The 24,663-nt window shown below is 34.2% G+C and overlaps 1 protein-coding gene across 12 annotated transcripts in view; it reads right to left on the bottom strand.

Annotated features, from left to right (window-relative positions):
* The window catches only part of LOC105479927 (coiled-coil domain containing 7), a 436,030-nt gene that overhangs the window by 239,537 nt on the left and 171,830 nt on the right, over positions 1-24,663 (bottom strand). For all 12 annotated transcript variants that reach the window (XM_071070238.1, XM_071070242.1, XM_071070239.1 and 9 more), the window contains 2 exons: positions 10,078-10,176; positions 67-177 (listed from right to left, as the gene is read on the bottom strand). In XM_071070238.1, coding sequence (XP_070926339.1) covers positions 67-177; positions 10,078-10,176 — 210 coding nt within the window. The remainder of the gene's footprint in view (positions 1-66; positions 178-10,077; positions 10,177-24,663) is intronic.

A 24,663-nucleotide genomic window follows, 5' to 3' on the forward strand; every position in this document is an offset into this window, starting at 1 on the left:
GACTCCATCTCAAAAAATAAAAATAAAATAAAATAGTGTAAAGATATCTATAATTATTATACTTACCCTTGCGTCTTTCCATACTAGAAGTTGTTTGTTTCATTTGTTCTACTTGGACTTTTGTTACTGAATCTTTATTTTCAACCATAAGATTTTCATCCGGAACTTCACTGTAAGCTACATAAAAAGATTCATTTAGTCTACCAAATAGAGAAAGAGATCTATTGTGAAATCTCCAAATTTCACATTTTAAACATGTACACAGCAGCATTTTCTCTCATTCTCAAAAAGTGATGAGTAAATTACCATTGAGATAGATCTCACATGAAAATTGTGAGAAGTTTTAATAGGTGTATGTTGCTGTTTCATTATTTCCAGGCATAATGTTAAGTAGGCAGAAGGCAAATAAACGAAAATAGAAAAATGCATATCTAGAATGCTACCTTTTAGATAAGAATGAAGGAGAGATGAAGAAAAATATTGAAATAGACAGAAAATTGCCTTCATGAAATGTAATACAAGAAAAACCGGAAAACAACATACATGGTTACCTTTACTGGAGAAATACAAAGGGAAGAGATACAGGAGGAATGAAACTGTTCTAAGTATACCTTTTCCATATTTTTCACTTTGGGAAGTAAGTTAATGCATAATTCCTATATATAAGTAAGTTAATCCATAATTCCTATATAAAGCTAAATCAATAGAATTAGAAAGGGAAACTGTTACTCAAAGAAATAAGTGAACCTACTGAGGAAAAATGCAAAGCATTAATTCAAGTAACCTGTGAATAAAAATTTGACAAATATTAGTCTTGGTCAAGAGAGTGGGGTGCAAATAAAATCACAAAATATTTTAATAAATTTGTTTTTCTAGTGCTATGAGCTAAGCAATTCTAAAACAAATTGAGGAGCATTAGAGGATAAAGCAAATGAGTACATGTGTCATTAATGTTCAGTCAGGTTTACACTGTGGAAAAGAAAACAAATACTTACAAAATGAAGGAAGGCAAGAATAAGACCTGAGAGGATAAACTGGAATTGAAGATGTCCATGAGAACTCCTGATTTCTAAATATGTTTATTTGTATGTATATGCATGTTTGTGTACATAAGAATATGTGTGTATGCGTGTGTGTGTGTGTGTGTGTGCGTGCATGCAAACTGAGGAGCCCAGTGTGTCTGTGCAAATTGAGGAGCCCAGCTCCAGGTTAAAATCCTATATGTGATCTTTCATGCCCAATCATTAGCAATTACAGATAGATACTGCAACAATCATAGGTGGAGACTTCAATATCCCATTTTAAATAATAGATTGAACAACTAAGCATTAGATCAAGAAGAAAATGGAATTGAAGAATACAATACACTAAGCAGAGCTCATTGGAAGTCTATAGATACCCATAGAAGACTCCACCCAACAGACAAATGCATGTTGCTCTAAAATATACTTGGAAATCTCTAAGATATGCAATATGTTAGGCCACAACTCAAGCCCTGATAAATTTAATAGTATTAAACTCATACAAAAGGTGTTCTTCAATCTATATGAACTGACATTAGAAGTCAATAACAGGAGGAGATTTGAGGAATTCACAAATAAGTGGAATTTAAACAACACATTCCTAAATGACCAATGGGTCAAGGAAAAAATCATAAGGGAGACTAGAAAATAGGTTGAGATGAAGAAAAACAAAAACACATCACATGAAAACTTATGGGATGCAGCTAAAGTGATGCTTAGAGGAAGTTTACAACTGCAAACTTACACTGAAAAAGAAAAGAGACCACAGTCAACAAAACTTCTATCTTATAAGCTAGAAAAAGAAGAGGACATTAAATTAAAGTAAGCAGAAAGAATATATATATATTTATTTATATAAATAAAAGAAAGAATAAGAAAACAAGAGCGAAAATTAACAATCCCATGCTGGCTTGGTTTAATAACTGAAAACCAATTGATATACTAAATGATATTTAAAAATGATTCCCTTTATAATCATCTCAATAGTCTGAAAAAAAGCAAACTCCTAAATCCTTTCTTTAGAAAAACACTCAACAAACTGAAAATGAAAGGGAATTTCATAGCTGGCATCAAACTTAATGGTTAATGCTTTCCCACTAAAGTCAAAAACAAGATAAGGATGTCTCATCACTTCTGTTTAACACTACAATGGAGTTTCCAGCCAAAGAAACGAGACACCCCCTCCCAGAAAAAAGAAAAGAAATAAAATGTATCTGGATTGAAAAGGAAGAAGTAAACCTCTCAACTTACAAATGTTTTATAAAGAAATTTAAGAAACACCTATACACACACAAACACATCCCAAAGAGGAAATAATAAACCTATTAGAAGAAATCAATTTTGCGAAGATTTCAAATTATAAGATCAATATACAAAACTCACTTGTATTTCTATATACTAGCAATTAACAGTTTGAAAATTAACAATAGTATCAAAATAAAACAGTTAAAGAATGACTTTTTTTAAATTAAGTATAAAGGCCTGTATACTAAAAATACAAAGAATCATTGAAAATAATTGACGAATATATGATAAATGAGAAGACATCCTATGGTTATGTATTGTTAGACAATATTGTTAAAAGGATAATACATTCCAACTGATTTACAGATTGACTTAATCCCTATTAAAAAACCAATTAGTGTTTTTTTTTGGAGAAATTGAAAAGGCAACACTAAAACTTATATGTAAATTTAAGGCATCCAGAACAACCAAAACAATCTTAAATGAGAAAAAACTATATGGAGGCCTTTCACTCCCAATTTAAAAACTTAGTACAAAATTTAAATAATCAAGAGTGTGGCACTGGCATAAGCAAAGGATATACATAAATGGAATAGAATTGAGAGTTCAGAAATAAACCCTTACATTTATGGCCAAGCAATTTTTTCTACAAGAGCACTAAGAAAATTCAGTGGGGAGAAAATAGTATTTTCAACAACTAGTGCTGGGAACTGAATATCTAGAGGTAAAAGGATAAACATTAACCCTCATCTCACACTCTAGGCAACTCAAAGGGGACTGCAGACATAAATATTAAGAGTTAAAACTATAAAACTCTTTATAAAAAATAGAGAAGTAAATTTTTGTGATTTTGCTTTAGGCAATGGTTTCTTGGATATGACACCAAAAGCACAAGTTAACAAAAGAAAATATAGATAAATTGAATTTCAAAATTAAATTTTTTTGCTTCAAATGACACCATTATCTAGAGGTTTAATCACTCACTCACATGTCTGCTTCAGCTAAAGCTGTTAACCAGGAACCTACATGGGGCCTTCCTTTGCCTTGAACTTCTCATAGAATGGCAGCTGGATTCTGAGAGAAAATATCTTAAGATAAATTTTTCAGAGACTGTGTGCCAAGAGCCAGGCAGACACCACATGGCATCACTTCTATCTATTCTATTAATGAAAATGAATATAAGCCAGCTAAACTCACAGGAGGTTGGGTAGACCCCATTTCCTAACTGGAAGAAGCCTCAGAGAATTTGGGGCTATATTTTCTAACTGACACAGCATATAAATATAAAAATTGATCTTAATTTACAATTATTTTGGATCAACCCAGTAATGAATATTATACAGATCAGAATGATCCATGTGCTGAGAAATATGTATATTCTGCAACCAATAAATAAAATATTCTTTAAATATCTACTAACCCAATTTATAGTGCAGATTAAGTTCCAAGTTCCTTTGTTGATTTTTTGCCTGGGAGATCTGTTCAATGTTATAAGCGGAGTGCTGAAATCTAGCTATTATTGTATTGGGGTCTATCTCTCTCTTTAGCTCTAACATTTGCTTTATCTATCTAACAAAAATAAGCAATAGGAAAAGGACTCCTTGCACTAACCCCACTCCCTGTACTAACCCCACATTGAGAACAGCACCTTATAATAAGGAAGGAAGCCCCTACTACAAGCTTCTTCCCAAGAAGAAAGGGTCTTGTTTCATATACATATAGTACCCATATATATATTTCATACACATATATATGGTACCCATATATATATTTCATATACATATATATGGCACCCATATATATATTTCATATATATAGTATCCATATATATTGCATATATATGGAAATATGTCTATATATATATTTGATATAAATATATACATCAAAAAGGAAAAAGTGCCTACTCCCTGCACCTGCTTCTCTGGCTTGCTTCAAAGACAACTCCAGACCAAAAGTCTCCCCAACTGCTAGGAGGGTGTGAGACTTCTGCTTGCTTGAACAAAATAGTGAGCACCCCTGCACATTCTTCCCTGGCTTCCTCCAGCAATAAATCCAGATCTGAGGACTCTCTCTCTCGTAGTTTATACACACATCAAGGACCCCGACTTTTGTAGCCTTCACCCAAGAAACTGACTATCAAATCACCTACCTGTGGGAGCTGACAGAACTCTGAACTCCTGAGTCTCCTAGACCACAAGAACAAAAAGGTGACTTTTAAACTTGCCAATATTCAGTAGTTATCTCCCCAGGAAACCAAAAGAGAGCAGAGGTCACTATATTTATATCAAAAAAATAAACTTCCAGTCAAAAACTGTAAAAAGGGACAAAGAAGCATACTATATAATGATAAAGGGGTCAATTCATCAAAAGAATGTAACACTTGTAAACATATATATGCTGCAAATACTGGAGAACCTAAAAACATAAAGCAAATATTAAATGTCTGAAGGGAAAAACAACTGTAATGCAATAATAGCAGAGAACTTTAATACTCCACTTTCAACAATGGACAGATCACACAGATGGAACATTAATAAGGAAATATTGGACTTAAACTATACGTTAGATCAAGTGAACCTAGTAGATATATACAGAATATTCCATTCAACAGCACTAGAATGCACATTCTTCTCAAGCACATGCAGCCATTCTCTGGAAAAGATCACACATAAGGCACAAAAATCCTTTGCAAATTTAAGAAGATTGAAATCATATCAAATATCTTTTCTCACCACAATGATATAAAACTAGAAATCAATAGCAGAATAAATTTTAGAAAATTCACAAATACATGGAAATGAAATATGGTCCTGGAAACCAATGTGTTAATAAAGAAACTAAAGGGAAAATTAAAACATAAGCTGAAACAAATCAAACTGAAAATACAACATACCAAAACTTAGGGGATATGGAATATGGCAAAAGCAGTTCTAAGAGAAAAGTTTATATCAATAAATGTCTATATCAAAAAAAGACGAAAGATGTCAAATAAACAATTTAACATTATTCCTCAGGGAACTAGAAAAAAGAAGAATGAACTAAGCCAAAGTTAGCAGAAAAAGGAAATAATGAAGATTAGAGCAGAAATAAATGAAATAGAGACTAAAATTCAATACAAAAGAACAATGAAACTAAGACTTGATTCTTTGAAATGGTAAAGTTTTAAAAACTTTTAGGTAGACTAAATTTTAAAAAGACTCAAATAAAATCAAAAAAGGAGATATTACAACTGATGTAACATAAAGACCAAAAAAATCAAAAGAGACTACTATAAACAATTACATGCCAATAACTGGATAACATAGAAAAATGAATAAATTCCTAGAAACATACAACCAAGCAAGACTAAATCAGTAAAAAAATGGAAAATCTGAACAGACCAATAATTAGTAATGAGATTAGGTCAGTAAGAAAAACTCTACCATGAAAGAAAAGTCCTGGATTTTAGAGCTTCTGTGCTCAATTATACCAAGAATTTAAAAAAGAATTAATACCAATCTTTCTTAAACTGTTCCAAAAAATTGAAAATGAGGGAATACTTCCAATTTCGGTTTACTAGACCACCACTACCCTAATACCAAAACCAGATAAGGACATTACAAGAAAAAAATTACTGACCAATATCCCTGCTGAACATAGATGCAAAGATCCTCAATAAAATACTATCGAACCAAATTCAACAACACATTAAAGGTATCACCTATCAAGGTCAAGTGAGATTTACCCTAGGGTTGCATAGAAGGTTCAATATGTACAAATCAATAAATGTGATATATCATATTAACAGACTAAAGGACAAAAAGCACATGATCATTTCAATAGATGCAGAAGAGGCATTTGACCAAATTCAACATCCTTTCATGATTAAAAAAAAAAAAAAAAAAACTCTCGCCAAATTACATTTACAAGGAATGTATGTAAACACAATAAAGGTCATATATGACAAGCCCTCAGGAAACATTATAATCGACAGTTAAAAATTGAAAGCCTTTCCTCTAAGATCTGGACAAGACAAGAATGCCCACTCTCACCACTTCTATTCAGCATTAGTACTAGAAGTCCCAACCAAATAAATTAGGCTAGAGAAAGAAATAACACGCATACAAATAGACCAGGAAGAAATAAAATTATCATTGTTTGTTAACAATATAATATTATACATAAAAATCTTTATGACTCCATCAAAAAATGTTGAATTCTGTAAAGTTGCACAATACAAAATTAACACACATAAATCTGTAGTGTTTCTATACATTAACAATGAACTATCCAAAACAGAAATGAAGAGAATGATCTAATTTAAAGTTATTTAAAAAATAAATTAGGAAAAAGTTTGACCAAAGAGGTAAAAGACCTGTACATTAAAAATGATAAAATAATTGATGAAAGAAATTGAAGACACAAATGGAAAGATATCCCATGATTTTTAAAAATGTCCACACTACCCAAAGCAATCTATAGTGTCGATGCAATCCTATTAAAATTTCAATGTCACTTTCCACAGACATAGAAAAATTTTAAATTCATATGGAACCACACACACACACACACACACAAAAAAAACCTGAATAGCCAAGGCAATCACCAACAAAAAGAGCAATGCTGTTGGCATCTTATTACCCAATTTCAAACTATACTATAAAACTACAGTAATTAAAACAGCATGGTACTGGCAAAAAAAAGCAGACACACCAACCAATGGAACAGGCCAGAAAATGCAGACATGAACCCCGCCTATATAGCCAATTGATTTTCAACAAAGGTGCTAAGAATACACAATGGGGAAAGGATAGTCTTCAATGAATAGCGTTAGGAAAATGGGATACCCACAAGCAAAGAATTAAATTGAACCATTATCTCACACCATTTACAAAAATTAAACTCACATTAAAATCTAAAGGTAATACCAGAAACTGTAAAACTATTAGAAGAAAACATAAAGTAAAAGCTGCACAGCATTGGTATAGATAAAAAAATTTTTTATTTGACCCCAAAAGCACAGGCAACAAAAGTAAAAATAGACAAGTATGATTACATAAAATTGAAAAGTTTCTGCACAGCAAAGGAAACTATTAATAATTTGAAGAGACAACCTATGAATTAGGAGAAAACATGTACAAGCCATACATTCATCAAGGATTTAATACACAAAATATATAAGGAACTAAACTCAATAGTAAGAAAATAGAAAACCCGATTTAAAAAACGGGTCATGGGACTGAATGTACATTTTTCAAAAGAAGACACAAAAATAGAAAAGATATATATATATTTTTTAAAGCTCAACATCATTAATCATTAAAGAAATGCAAATTAGGATGTCATCTCACATCGGTCAGAATGTCTATTATCAAAAATACCAAAGATAAATGTTGGTGAGGATATGGAGAAAAGGTAACTCTTGTACACTGTTAGCGGGAATGTAAACTAGTACATCCACTATTAAAAACAATATGGAGGTTCCTCAAAACACTAAAAATAGAATCACCATATGATCTGGCAATTGCATTTCTGGGTATTTACCCAAAAGTTTAAAACCTGTTCGTCAAAGAAATGTCTGCACTCCCTTGTTCACTGCAGGCAGCAGTATTCATGATAGCCAAGTAATGGAATCAACCTGTTTATCAATGGATGAATGGATAATGTAGAAATATGTAGTACACAGACAGAGTAGAATACTATGCAGCCTTTAAAACTGGAATTCTGTCACTTGCAATGACATGGATAGAATTGTAGAACACTATGCTAAGTAAAATAAGCCAAGCACAGAAAGACAAATACCACATGTTCTCACTTACATGTGGAAGATAAAACAACTGAACTCATAGAAGAAGAGAGCAGAATGGTGGCTGCAGAGGCTGCAGGTGGGGGTAATAAGGAGATGATGTCAAAAAGTATAAAATCTCAGTTATTCATGAGGAATAAAGGTTTCTTTGATATCTATTGTACAGCATGGTGAATATAATAGCATATTGCACATTTGAAAATTGCTATGAGAGTAAATTTCAAATGTTCTCACTATAAAAAAGTTCATATTTGAGCTGATAGATGTGTTAATTAGCTTTAAGTATTCCACATTATACTCATAAATCATAACATTGCTTCATACCCCATAATAAATACAGCTATAAATTTCAATGTATAATAAAACAAATAATAAATAAAATTTAAACAGTATGGTAATGGCATATAAACAGACACATAAAATAAAAATAATAATAATAATAAAACAGACACATAGGTCAAACAAATAGGTTGAAGAGCCCAGTAATAAACCTAGGCATATATGATCAATTAATCTTTGACAAGGGTGCCAACAATACACAATGAAGAAAACATAATTCCTTAAATAAATCAGGTTGAGAAAATTGGATATCCACATGCAAAAAAAAAAATTGGACACTTATTTGACACATACACAAAAATCAATTCAATGAATTAAAATTTTAAGCATAATACCATAAAACGTCTGGAAGGAAACATAGGGGAAAAGCTCCTTGACATAATTCTTGATTTTCTGGGTATGACACCAAAATCACAGGCAACAAAAGCAAAAATAAACAAGTAGAACCTCTGCAGAGTAGTGAAGAACTAAAAAAAAAAAAAAAAAAAAAAAAAAAAATTGTGCAAAGCAAAGAAAAAAGTCAATGAAATGAAAAGGCAATCTATGGATTGGCAGAAAACCATAAATTTGATAAGGAATTAATATAAAAACAAAATATAATGAACTCAAGCAATTCAACACCAAACCCCAAATAATCCAATTAAAAATGGGTAAATGACCAAAATAGACTTTTTCATAAAAGTAGACATACAAATGGCCAGTAAGTATATGAAAAAGTAATCAACACACATACACACACACACACACACACACACCCAGGTCTGTCCTCTAAAACCTGCTCTACAAATTTTCATTCCAAGTAGTTGGGAAGATGCAATGGAGGACTCCTAAGCCTTATGGAAAGTAGCCACTAGATAGAAGGAGTCTAGGTAACCAGATGACTCTATGGATAAGAAACTTATCCACTGACTCTCATTAAACTATTAGATGAGAGAGACATAAACTTCAGTTATATTAAGGCATTGCGATTTTGACACTGCTTTTGAAGCACTGAGAATACCCTTACCTAAATCAATAAATTTTAAATTAGTGGCATTGGTTTAGCATTTGATTGTTAAAAGGCAAAGGAACAGATAAAAACAACATGCCATTTGGTAGAACTGTTGACTGCTATAACTTGGAAGGCAGACAATGTGTATGCTAAGCCTGCAGCTCTTTGGAAAGTAGTTGGAGAGAATGAGAATGTGATTTATATTTTTAAGAAGACCACTCTGGCTGCTATGTGATCAAGATTAGAAAAGGAGGGATCAAGCAACTATTGTAATAGTCCAGGACAACAAAAAAGATAATAGAATAAACTAAGACGGTAAATGTGAAAGTGGTGGAGGTGGTGAAAAGTGGTGGAATTTTTTACGTATTTTGATAAAAGAAAGAAAAGAATGTTCTAGTGCCTTGAATAAGGATTGTGAGAGAAAGTAAGCAGTCAAGAAAAACTCTTAAGGTTTTCCAATTGAATAACTGATATGGTTTGGATACTGGTCCCCTCCACATCTCATGTTGAAATGTAATCCTCAGTGTTGAAAGTGGGGCACCTGTTGGGAGATGTTTGGATTATACGGGAGGATCCCTCATGAATAGTTTAGCACCATCCCCTTGGGGAGAAGTGAGTTCTCACTCAGTTTAGGTGAAATCTGGTTGTTCAAGTGTGTAGCATCTCTCCCATTACCCTCTCATTCCCACACTCACCGTGTGACATATCTGCTCCCACTTCACCTTCCTCCACGAGTAGAAGCTCCCTGAGGCCCTCGCCAGAAGCAGATGCCAGCACCGTGTTTCTTGTACTGCCTAAAGAACCATGAGACAAAATAAGACCTCTTTTCCTTATAAATAACCTAGCCTCAAGTATTTCCTTATGTCAACACAGATGGACTAAAGCAGTATCTGACAGAGTTATTAATAGTATTTATTCAGGTAAGGCAACTAAGGGAGAAGCAGGTTATAGAAGAGTGAAAATAAAGACATTAAAACTTACTAAAGTATTAAAAACAAAGTATTTGTGCAATGATAGATAACTGTATCAATAAAACAGAATAGAAATCTAAAATAGAAATACATAAAAAGGAAAAGATATTTTAAAATGGCATTTATATTCATTGTAGTAAATATGTTTTAATAAATGAAGCTCACATAATCAGGTTATATACCCTATCACATATCAAATACAAAAATAAAATCCAACTGCAATAAAGATCCAACTGTGAAACAAAATAAAATTTCAGAATGTATAGGATAATTTTTATAAAGCATTTGGAAGGACAAGATTCTTTTAAATAAAAAAGGAATTCCTGAATTCACAAAAGAAATATGGGTACATTTAATAACACAATATTTTTAATTGTGTAACAAAATGTAGTAAGAGTCTAGGAAAGATACTTACATCTATATGGTAGGAAAAAGTTAACAAAATCAATATTCCTGATATGTAGGGGATGCTGAAAACTTGATGAGAAAATAAAACAGAAGAACAACATGATGTACGACACAAACATTCAGAAGAGAGATTGCGAATTCTCATCAACTATTTGAAAGTATGCCAATTTCTGTTAATGTAGTGAATTACACTAATTAATTTTCAAGTGTTAAACCAACCTTGCAATCCTCAGGCATAAAAACATTGTATTATTATGAATAATATCTACTTTTTAAACTTATTATCATAGAAATAATTATTGCTAACCCTGTAACAGTTTGCAAGACAAAGCATATGCCATTTATTTAACACAGTAGTTCTCAACTGGAGGTGTTTTTCCCCCCAGGGGGACATTTGGCAGTGCTCAATTATGTTTTTCTTTCTTACAGCTGAGGGCCGCTACTAGCATCTAGTGGATGGAGAACAGGCATGCTGTTAAACATCCTGCAATACATAGATAAGCCTCTCACAACAGGAATAATCTGGGCCAAAATGTCAACAGTGCAGAGGTTGAGAAACACTGATTTAACAGATCAGTTTAATCAAGACTTGTCAATTCGATAGCCTAAAAAAAATTTCAATTCTGAACCACTCCCACCCCCATAGTACATCTTTACTATCATTGCAGCTAGTCTTAACTACAAATTTGCCTCTTCAGTCTATTATCTAAATTGCTGCCCAAGTAAGAGAAGGCTTGGGTTGAGTTAGGTAGGAATGGGTTAGTTTCATTAAAATACAAATCTATTTAAACAATAATTCTTCATTAAATCTCATATTTCCTTTGTCTGAATTTGTCTATTTGAGGAAAAAAAAAAAAAATCCAGAATGGGTAGCTAAAACTAGCCACAGCAAGTAGATGGGACTCTATGGGTCCAATGTTAGAAAAAGGACACGGACTTTTATCTAAAGCTGTAACTGAAACTGAGATCATGAGAGTGAGAGTTAGCCAAGAGTCAAAAAGTATCTCAGAATATGGGATGAAGCATACACAGAAGACAGTACATTCACAAACTGAATTCCATAGGGAAAGGTGAGAGGTAAAACACACATAAATTGAGTGAACATTTGAATTTGTGAGATCTAAGATTGACCAGCTCTGTTAAGTACAATGGTGCTTGTGATGGTTAATTTTATGTGTCAAGTTGATGGGGCTAAAAGATGACCAGATAGCCAGTAAAACATTATTTCTCAGTATGTCTATAAAGAGTGTTTCTAGAAAATATAAGTATCTGAATCAGTAGATGGGCTAAAGAAGATCCACCCTTACCAATGTAGACAGGTGTCATCCAAATCACTTAGGGCCTGAAGAGAACAAAAAGGCAGAGCAACAATAAGTTCTCTCTTTCTTCTTGGCTGGGATATCCATCTTCTCCTGCCCTTGGAATTGGAGCTCCTGATTGCTGGGCCTTCAGATTCCAGGACTCAAACCAATGGCCTCCCAGATCTTAAGCTTTTGACCTTGGAGTGGGAGTTATACCATCAGCACCTCTGGTTCTCAGGCCTTCAGATTCAGACTGAATTACACTATTACCTTTCCCAGATGGCATATCATGGGACTTCTCAGCATCCATAATCGTGTGAGCCAATTCTCAAAATAAATATCCTCACATGTATCTATACATTGATAGAGAGATAGACAGATAGACAGACAGATCCTATTGGTTCTGTTTCTGGGGGAAAACCTGACTAATACAGTGGTGGCAGCAGACAGATAATGAAAACATGTAAGGCTTTGGAAATTGTCCTCAATATCTGGGACACGAATTGGGAATGAATCCTAACAAAAACATCTTTGAAAACAGAAGTTTTCTTTGTGGTATAAAGATGAGACAGCTGTATCTTCAAGAGAGGGTAATGGAAGCATAAGGTAAGGAAGTATTTCATTTATGAAAGCATCTACATCACATGGGTAATATGATTGTAAGAAGATCAGAAATAAAATCCTTCAAAGTAAAGTGACCACATAATTTATCATCTAAATCTTGATAATCTTGAAAACAACAGGGTTGCTATTAGTAATTACATTGAAACAATCAGACTAAACCAGCTTTGTCCTGGAAAACTAAAACACATTATTTCTTAAGAATAGTCTAGAGTAGACTGGAGATGGGATTATATTCAGTAATTTATCAAAACTTCCAATGTCAGGCTTAAACTCAGCTCAAATGTTTCTGTGCTTAATGGTATTATTTTGGCTATTAAGACACCAAAACTCTGTATACCATATTTACAATCGTGAAGGGACACAGTATCCTTAAGTTGCACTGCTGAAAATAGTAACAATGACTGTAGACCTCTCCAGCTATATCATATGGTGATAAAATTCTCCCTTTAGTCTGTAACATCTGAGACAACCACTTAACAGTATCTAAACCTTAATCAGACACTGCTAAACACAGAATGGATTGGCTCAGTCAGCCACGGCTGGACAGTGGAAAAGTTCTTAAATATAAATACAAAATCAACAGTGTCTAGCAGTGTCTCTCCATACTTTTCACCAAAATATGTAGGAAGATTAAAACATTCACAAAAACACCAAAATTATAAATGACAATCAAGTACCAGAATTACAGAGGAATTACCCACACACACAAAAATCCAATGTGAGGGTGACTATAAAACAGAAAAAAAAAATGTGATAAAGGAAGAAGGAAATTATACCTCCAAAATTACGAAATATAACTCTAAAAAAATTATTTTCAAAACTGGCAACTTCAGTAGAGTAGACGATTATATTATCATGCTATAAAACAGGTTCAGGAAATTATATGAGAATACCAATTTGAGATAAAATCATGAATGTAAATAAAGATCACCAAAATAAAACAATGCAAGAAAACCTAAAATGCAATAACAGAATTAAAAGACACATTGGGCTGGGCACATGCCTATAATCCCAGCACTTTGGGAGGCCAACACGGGTGGATCATTTGAGGCCAGGAGTTCGAGACCAGCCTGGCCAACACGGCAAAACCCCACCTCTACTAAAAATGCAAAAATTAGCCAAGTGTGGTGGCTCATATCTGTAGTCCCAGCTACTCGGGAGGCTGAGGCAGGAAATTGCTTGAACCTGGGAAGTGGAAGTTGCAGTGAGCCAAGATCATGACACTGAATGCCAGCCTGGGCAACAGGGCAGGACTCTGTCTCAAAAAAAAAAAAAAAAGATACATTGAAGGGCTGGGAACAGTGGCTCATGCCTGTAATACCAGCACTTTTGGAGACACAGGCTGGGCAACATAGCAAGACCTTGTCTCTACAATTAAAAAAAAAAAAAAATAGCCTGGCATGGTGGTGCAAGCCTGTAGTCCTAGCTGCTCAGGAGGGTGAAGCAGGAAGAAGATTGCTTGAGCCCAGGATCAATTTCAAGGTTATTTATTTTGTTCATTTATCTGTCTGTTTTTGCATCAATACCACACTGCTTTAATTATTCAAGCATAAGACCATCTAAGATCTGGTAGGGCTAATTAGTCCTCATTATTCTTGCCTTTAACGTATATGCCTGTATGTGTGCACATGTGTGTTATTCTATATGTTTTGTTCTTCTAAATAAATTTTATACTAATTTGATCAAATATTGATCCCACTGTGCTCCCTACCATTATTATATTTTCCATGCTATTTCTTTTCTCATCATAATTTTAATATATTATTGTTATTATACAGGCTAGCTATTGATTTTTGTATATTTATCTCATCCTACCATTTTGTTGAACTCTGTTTTTATCAATTCGAGTAGCTTTATAATGGAATCTCTTTGGTTTTATAGATGTACAAGTCATTTTTCTCTTACATGACTCACAAGTTTTACTATGCTTTTCACGTTACTTGATGCTTTAGGATTTATTAACATTACGTTTTTATTTTGAAATATACTTTTTATCAAAATAAAATTACTCTCTTTACTAAAAGGCTTTGGCCATGAAAAATAAAATAAAATAAAATAAAACCAAGCAGAAATTCTAGAACAAAAAAAAAATCATTGAAGGAAATAGTGAATACATTCAAAACTTCAATCATAGGCTAAATAGAAGAAAAAAATCTCAGAACTTGAAGAAAGGTCTTTTGAAATAACCCAGTCAGATAAAAATAAAGATAAAAGAATAGAAGAGAATGAACAAAGCTTTGAGATGTCTGGGACTACATAAAGCTATAGAACTTATGCATTGTTGGTATTCATGAGGAAGGAAGAGCAATTAAAAAATTTAGAAAATAATTTAAGGAAACAATTGCGGAGAACTTCCTATCCCAAGGCAAATACATTGCAAAAAGGAGTCACCACAGCATATATATTCAGAATGTCTAAAGTCAGTGAAAGAAAGAATTTTAAAGTTAGAAAGAGAAAAATCAGCTGGTGACCTACAAAGGAAACCACATCTGACTAACAGAAGAGTTACTGGCCAGAAGAAAATAAGATGGCGTTTTCAAAGTGCTGAGAGAAAAAAAAAAAAGAAATCTGTCAGTCAAGAATGGTATATGCTGCCAGAATAAACTTCATAAGTCAAGAAAAAATAAAGTCTTTCCCAGATAAACAAACACTTAAAAAATTTTTCGTGACTGGACTGGTCCTGCCGAAAACGCTGAGTCCTTAGACATAGGAATGAAAGGTTGATAATCACCACTATGAAAACATATAGAAATATAAAACTTAGCTTTTATAAAATAATCACACAAAGGAGGAAAATAAAGGAATCAAATGGAATCACAACAGAATTTCATCAAACCACAAAGACAAAAAGAGAAGAAAATAAAAAAATTTCAAACAGCTTGAAAATAATTAAAAATATGACAAGAACAAAGCCTCCTATATCAATATTAACCTTTAATATAAGAGGTTAAACGCTCATTTAAAAGATAGAGATTGGCAGAATGGATTAAAAAATATGATCAAATTACATTCTTCCTATAAGAAACTCACCTTACCAATAAAGACACATATAGGCTAAAAGTAAAGGGGTAAAAAATATATTCCATGCAAATGGAAACCAAAAGGGAACACAAGTAGCTATGGTTAAATCAGATAACACAGACTTTAGATCAAAAACAGTAATAAAAGACAAAGACAGACATTATATAATGATAAAGAGATCAATTCAGCAAAGGATATAACAATTCTAAATACATGGGCACCCAACATCAAAACACCCAGCAATACAATAATAGAGGAGGACGTCAACATCACACTCATAGCACTAGACAGATCATTTAACAAAGAAACACTGGACTGAAACTGGATTTTAGACCAAATGGACTTAATAGACATTTACAGAACACTCTACCAAGCAATTACAGAATATACTTTAGTTTGATAAGCAGATAGAACATTCTCCAAGGTAGACCATGTTAAAGCAAAGCCACAAAACAAGTTTTAACAAATTTTCAAAAATCGAAATCATATCAAGTGTCTTCTCAGACTACAGTGGAATAGTGTTAGAAATCATTACCAAGAGAAACTTCAGAAATGATACAAATACATGGAAATTTAAACAGTATGCTTCTGAATGATCACTGGGTCAATGAAAAAATTAAGATATAAATTTTAAAATTTTATTAAATGAATGAAAATGAAAACACAACATACCAAAACCTGTGAGATACAGCAAAAGCAGTGCTAAGAGGGGTTTATAGTATTAAAGCCTACAACAAAAAAGTAGAAAGACCACGAATTAATAACTTAACATCACACTTCAAAAAGCTGGAGGAAAAAAAATAAACCAAACCCAAAGTTAACAGAAAAAAGCAAACATCAAATATCAAATATCAAAGAAGAACCAAATGAAATAGAGAACAAAATAAAATACAAATTATCAATGAAACAAAAAGTTGGTTCTTTGAAAGGGTAAAGAAAATTGAGAAACAACTAAGTAGACTAACCAAGAAAAGAAGAGACAAGAGCTCAATAAAAGCAATCAGAAATGAAAAAAGAGATATTACAATGGATTTCACAGAAATACAAGATATCATCAGTGACTATTATAAACAACTCTACACTCACAAACTAGAAAACCTAGAGGAAATAAATAAATTTCTGGAAACATACAAACACTCAAGATTGAACCAGAAAAAGCTAAAACTCTCGAACAATCAATCAATAAACAAAATACATCACATAAACATTATTAAGGACAAAAACCATATAATCACTTCAATAGGCACAGAAAAAGCATTCCATAAAATTCAGCATCCCTTCATGATAAAAATCCTCAACAAACTAGGCATAGAAAGAGCATACTTTAACATAATAAAGGTAATATTAGACAAATCCACAGCAAACATCTTACTTAATGAGGAAAAGTTGAAAGCATTCCCTCCAAGAACTGGAAGAAGACAAGAATGCCCACTTTTACCACTCTTATTTAACATAATTCTGGAAGTCCTCACCAGAGCAATCAGGCAAGAGAAAACGAAAAGGAACCGAAATTAGAAATGAGGAAGTCAAATTATCCCTGTTCACTGATTATTAGATCTTATACCTACAAAACCCTAAGGAATTCACTAAAAAAAAATCCTCTTACATTTGATAAATCAATTCAGAAAAGTTTCAGGATGCAAAATTAATGTACAGAAATCAGAAGCATTTCTACACACTGATAATGACTTAGTCAAGGACAAAATCAAGAAGGCAATCCCATTTATAATAGCTATAAAAATGAAATAAAATATCTAGGAATATTCAACCAAGGAGAAAAAAGATCTCTATAAGGAGAACTATAATGTACTAATGAAAGAAATCACAGACGACCCAAACAAATGGAAAAACATCCCATACTCATGGATTGAAGGAAACAGTATCATTAAAATGACCATACTACCCAAAGTAATCAGCAGATTGAACACAACTTCTATCAAATTATCATCATTTTTCATAGAATTCGAGAAAATAATTGTGGAATCAAAAAAGGAGTCCAAATAGCCAAAGCAATCTTAAGCAAAAATAACATAGCTGGAAGCATCACATTACCTGACTTCAAATTATACTATAAGGCTAGACTAAGCAATTAACAACATGGTGCTGGTATAAAAATAGACACATAGGCGGGGCGCGGTGCCTCAAGCCTGTAATCCCAGCACTTTGGGAGGCCGAGACGGGCAGATCACGAGGTCAGGAGATTGAGACCATCCTGGCTAACACGGTGAAACCCCGTCTCTACTAAAAAATACAAAAAACTAGCCGGGCCCGGTGGCGGGTGCCTGTAGTCCCAACTACTTGGGAGGCTGAGGCAGGAGAATGGCGTGAACCTGGGAGGCAGAGCTTGCAGTGAGCTGAGATCCGGCCACTGCACTCCAGCCTGGGTGGCAGAGCGAGACTCCGTCTCAAAAAAAAAAAAAAAATAGACACATAGATCAGTGGAACAGAATAAAGAACAATATACCCGCAATCAACTGATTTTTGACTAATTCAACAAAAGTTTACACTGAGGAAAAGGTATCCTAATTCAATAAACAGCATTGGGAAAATTGGATTGCTATATACAGAAGAAATAAATTGGACCCATAATTCTCACCATTTACAAAAATTAACTCAAGATGGATTAAAGACCTAAACTAAAACCTGACATTATAAATATTCTAGAAGAAACCTAGGAAAAACTCTTCTGGACATTGACTTAAGCAGAGAATTTATGAACAAGTCCTCAAAGCAAATGTAACACAAATGAAAATAGACAAATGGGACTTAATTAAGCCAAAAAGCTTCTGTACAACAAAGGAGACAATCAATTGAGTAAACAGACAACCTACAGAATGAGAAAAAATATTTGTAAATTATGCATCCAACAAAGGGCTAATATCCAGAATCACAAAGAACTCAAACAGCTTAACAAAGAAAAAAACAAACAAACATTTAAAAGGTGAGCAAGGGAAATGTTGAACAAACATTTTTCAAAAGAAGACACAGAAGCAGCCAACAAACTATGAAAGAAGGTCCAAACTTACAAATCATCAGAGAAATACAAATAAAAAACACAATGACACAGAAGCAGCCAACAAACTATGAAAGAAGGTCCAAACTTACAAATCATCAGAGAAATAAATAAAAAACACAATGAGATATCATTTTACACCAGTGAGAATGGCTGTTATTAAAAAGGCAAAACACAACAGATGTTGGCAAGGATGCAGAGAAAAGGGAACACTATACACTGTTGGTGGGAATGTAAATTAGTACAACCTTTATGGAAAATAGATGGTAATTTCTCAATGAAGTAAAAATAGAAATAACATTTGATCTAGCCATCCCACTATTGGATATATACCCAAAGGGAAAAATAATTATACACAAAAATAACTGCACTTATATGTTTATCCTAGAACTATTCATAATAGCAAAGATATGGAATCATCAACCTGTGTCCATCAACAGAGGAATGGATAAAGAAAATGTGGTGTATGTGGAGGTGGTGATGGGTGGGTGTAGGTATGTGTATACACACACACTATGGAATACTATTTAGCCATAAAAAATGAAATCATGTTTTTTGCAGCAACATGGATTATACTGGAGGCCATTATACTAAGTGAAATAACTCAGAAATGGAAATCAAAAACTTCATGTTCTCACTTATAAGTGGAGCTAAACTGTAGGTACAATGGACACACAGAGTGGAAAAATAGAAAGCAGCAGTGGGTGGAATAGATCAAACTCCTCAGCCCCCCAAAGCACATGTGCAGGTGCTGATGTCAGAAGGTGGGTGGTTCCACCCTCAGTTTCCCCAGTGGTGTGTGTGAGTACCAGCTGTGGAAAGCAGGATGAGTCAATCCACAGGTTTTGCTGGAGACTAAAAAATGTGGGAGGGTTGAAAAATTACCTATTCAGTACAATGTTCAGTATTTAGGTGAGGGGTACACTAAATGCCCAGATTTCAACACTATGAAATATATACATGTAAGAAATCTGTACGTGTTGACACTATGAAGAAACTGAATCAACTAATGGGCAAAATAACCAGCTAGTTTCATAATGACAGGATCAAATTCACATATAACAATAGTAACCTTAAATGTAAACAGGCTGAATGCCCCAATTAAAACACACAGACTGGCAAGTTGGATAAAGAGTCAATACCCATTGCTGTGCTGTATTCAGGAGACTCATCTCATGTGCAAAGACACACATAGGCTAAAAATAAAGGGATGGAGGAAGATTTACTAAGCAAATGGAAAACAAAAAACAAACAAACAAAAACAAAAAACCAGAAGTTGCAATCCTAGTCTCTGATAAAACAGGCTTTAGAGACAAAGAAGGGCATTACATAATGGTAAAGGGGTCAATGCAACAAGATTAGCTAACTATCCTAAATACATATGCACCCAATACAGAAGCACCCAGATTCATAAAGAAACTTCTTAAAGACCTACAAAGAGACTTAGACTCCCACACAATAATATTGGGAGACTTTAACAGCCTACTGTCAATGTTAGATCAATGAGACAGAAAATTAACAAGGATATTCAGGACTTCAACTCAGCTCTGGACCTAATAAACATCTACAGAAGCAGACCTAATAAATATCTACAGAACTCTTCACCCAAAATCAACAGAATATACATTCTTCTCAGTATCACATTGCACTTATTCTAAAATTGACCACATAATTGGAAGTAAAACACTCCTCAGCAAATGCAAAAGAATGGAAATCAACACAATGCAATCAAATTAGAACTCAGGATTAAGAAAGTCACTCAAAACTGCACAACTACATGGAAACTGAACAACCTGCTCCTGTATGACTACTGGGTAAAAAACAAAATTAAGGCAGAAATAAATAAGTTCTTTGAAACAAGTGAGAAGAAAGACACAGCATACCAGAATCTCTGGGACACAGCTAAGCCAGTGTTTAGAGGGAAATTTATAGCACTAAATGCCCACAAGAGAAAGCAGGAAAGATCTAAAATCAACACCCTAACATCACAATTAAAAGAACTAGAGAAGCAAGAGCAAACAAATTCAAAAGCTAGCAGAAGACAAGAAATTACTAAGATCAGAGCAAAACTGAAGGAGATAGAGACACAAAAAATCCTTCAAAAAATCAGTGAATCCAGGAGCTAGTTTTTTGAAAAGAATAACAAAATAGATAGGCTGCTAGCCAGACTAGTAAAGAAGAAAAGAGAAAAGAATCAAATAGACACAATAAAAAATGATAAAGGGGATATCACCATTGATCCCACTGAAATAAAAACTACCCTCAGAGAATACTATAAATACCCCTAGGCAAATGAAATAGAAAATCTACAATAAATGGATAAATTCCTGGATACATACATTGATCCAAGACTAAAACAGAAAAAAATAGAATCCCTGAATAGACCAATAACAAGTTCTGAAATTGAGGCAGTAATTAATAGCCTACCAACCACAAATGTTCAAGACCAGACAAACAGTTTCACAGCCAAATTCTACCAGAAGTACAAAGAGGAGTTAGTACCATTACTTTTACAACTATTCCAAATAATAGAAAAAGAGGAACTCCTCCCTAACTCATTTTAGGAGGTCAGCATCATCCTGATACCAAGATCTGGCAGAGACACAACAAAGAAAAGTTCAGGCCAATATCCCTGATGAACATCGATGCAAAAATTCTCAATAAAATATTGGCAAATTGAACCCAGCAGCATATTAGAAAGCTTATCCACCATGATCAAGTCAGCTTCATCCCTGGGACTCAAGGCTGTTGCAACATATGCAAATCAATAAACGTAATACATCACGTAAACAGAACCAGTGACGAAAACCACGATTATCTCAATAGATGTAGAAAAAGTCTTCAATAAAATTCAACACCCCTTCATGCTAAAAACACTCAGTAAACTAGGTATGGATGAAATGTATCTCAAAATAATAAAAGCTGTTTATGATAAACCCACAGCCAATATCATACTGAATGGGCAAAAACTGAAAGCATTCCCTTTGAAAACCAGCACAACACAAGGATGCCCTCTCTCACCACTCCTATTCAACATAGTATTGGAAGTTCTGGCCAAGGCAAATAGGGAAGAGAAAAAAGTAAAGGGTATTCAAATAGGATGAGAGGAAGTCAAATTGTCTCTGTTTGCAGATGACATGATTGTATGTTTAGAAAACCCCATCGTCTCAGCCCAAAAATTTCTTAAGATGATAAGCAACTTCAGCAAGGTCTCAGGATAAAAAATCAATGCACAAAAATCATAAGTTTTCCTGTATACCAAGAATAGACAAACAGAGAGCCAAATCATGAGTAAACTCCCATTCACAATTGCTACAAAAAGAGTAAAATACCTAGGAATACAACTTACAAGGGATGTGAAAGACCTCTTGAAGGAGAACTGCACACCACTGCTCAAGGAAATAAGAGTGGACACAAACAAATGGAAAAACATTTCATGCTCATGGATAGGAAGAATCAATATTGTGAAAATGGCCATATTGTCCAAAGTAATTTATAGATTCAATACCATTCCCATCAAGCTACCATTGACTTTCTTCAGAGAATTACAAAAAACTACTTCAAATTTCATATGAAACAAAAAAGAGCCTGTATAGCCAAGACAATCCTAAGCAAAAAGATCAAAGCTGGAGGCATCATGTTACCTGACTTCAAACTATACTACAAGGCTACAGTAACCAAAACAGCATGGCACTGGTGCCAAAACAGATATATAGATCAATGGAACAGAACAGAGGCCTTAGAAATAATGCCACACATGTAAACCATCTGATCTTTGACAAACCTGACAAAAACAAGAACTGGGGAAAGGATTCCCCATTTAATAAATGGTGTTGGGAAAAGTGGCTAGCCACATGCCTTTCTTACACCTTATACAAAAATTAACTCAAGATGGATTAAAGACTTAAATGTAAGACCTAAAACCATAAAATCCCTAGAAGAAAACCTAGGCAATACCATTCAGGACATAGGCATGGGCAAAGACTTCATGACTAAAACACTAAAAGCAATGGCAACAAAAGCCAAAATTGACAAATAAGATCTAATTAAACTAAAGAGCTTCTGCACAGCAAAACAAACTATCGTCAGAGTGAACAGGCAATCTACAGAATGGGAGAATATTTTTGCAATCTATCCATCTGACAAAGGGTTAATATCCAGAATCTACAAAGAACTTAAACAAATGTACAAGAAAAAATCAAACAACCTCATCAAAAAGTGGGCAAAGGATATGAAGAGACACTTTTCAAAAGAAGATATTTATGTGGCCAACAAAAGTGAAAAAAAAGCTCATCATCACTGGTCATCAGAGAAATGCAAATCAAAGCCACAATGAGATACCATCTCATGCCAGTTAGAATGGCAATCATTAAAAAGTCAGGAAACAACAGATACTGGAGAGGATGTAGATAAATAGGAAGACTTTTATGCTGTTGGTGGGAGTGTCAATTAGTTCAACCGTTGTGGAAGACAGTGTGGCGATTCCTCAAGGATCTAGAACTAGAAATACCATTTGACCTAGCAATCCCATTACTGGGTATATACTCAAAGGATTTAAGTCATTTTACTATAAAGACACATGCACACATATATTTGTTGTGGCATTATTCACAATAGCAAAGACTTGGAACCAACCAAAATGCCCAACAATGATACACTGGATAAAGAAAATGTGGCACATATACACCATGGAACACTATGCAGCCATAAAAAAGGATGAGTTCATGTTCTTTGCAGCTACATGGATGAAGCTGGAAACCATTATTCTCAGCATAGTAACACAGGAACAGAAAACCAAACACCGCATGTTCTCACTCATAAGTGGGAGTTGAACAATGAGAACATATAGGCTCAGGGAGAGGAACATCACACACCCGGGCCTGTTGTAGGGGTAGAGGGCAAGGGGAGGGACAGTATTAGGAGAAATACCTAATGTAGATGACAGGTTGATGGGTGCAGCAAACCACTATGGCACATGTATACCTATGTAACAAACCTGCACATTCTGCACATGTATCCCAGAACTTTAAGTATGATAAAAAATAATAACAATAATAATAAAGAAATCTGGGGCCAGGCACGGTGGCTCACACCTGTAATCCCAGCACTTTGGGAGGCTGAGGCGGGTGGATCACGAGGTCAGGAGATCGAGACCATCCTGGCTAAACACAGTGAAACCTCGTCTCTACTAAAAATACAAAAAATTAGCCGGGCATGGTGGCGGGTGCCTGTAGTCCCAGTTACTCAGGAGGCTGAGGCAGGAGAATGGCATGAACCTGGGAGGCGGAGCTTGTAGTGAGCCGAGATCGTGCCACTGCGCTCCAGCCTGGGCAACAGAGCGAGACTCTGTCTCAAAATAAATACATAAATAAGTAAGTAAATAAATAAATAAATCTGCATATGTAACCCCTAAATATATTTTAAAAGTTTAAAAATCACTCACACACACACACACACACTCACACATACACATACAAAAATATGCTATCTCACTCCATCTCACCCAGGATATGAAACATCTCTTTGTTCAGCATATCTGCACTGTATACACAACTCAACCATTACTCACTTAGCAGCCATCTCATTTACCAGGTCAACTGCCTCAGAAAACTTACAATCATGGCAGAAGTTGAACAGGGAGCAGACCCATCACATGCCAGAGTAGGAGTGAGAGATGGGGGATGGGAGGTGCCACACACTTTTAAATAACCAGATCTTGCGAGAACTCACTCACTATCACAAGGATAGTGCCAAGAGGATGGTGCTAAATCATTTATAGGAAATTTTCCCCATTATACAGTCACCTTCCACCATGCCCCACCTCCAACACTGGGGATCACAATTCAACATGAGATTTTGGTGGGGACGCAGATCCAAACCATATTAGCCCTTGTGTATCAATAGTGACCTTGAATATAAATGAGTTCTCCACTTAAAAGCTAT

This window comes from Macaca nemestrina, chromosome 9 (genome assembly GCF_043159975.1).
Source record: "Macaca nemestrina isolate mMacNem1 chromosome 9, mMacNem.hap1, whole genome shotgun sequence".
Classification (NCBI taxonomy): Eukaryota; Metazoa; Chordata; class Mammalia; order Primates; family Cercopithecidae; genus Macaca; species Macaca nemestrina.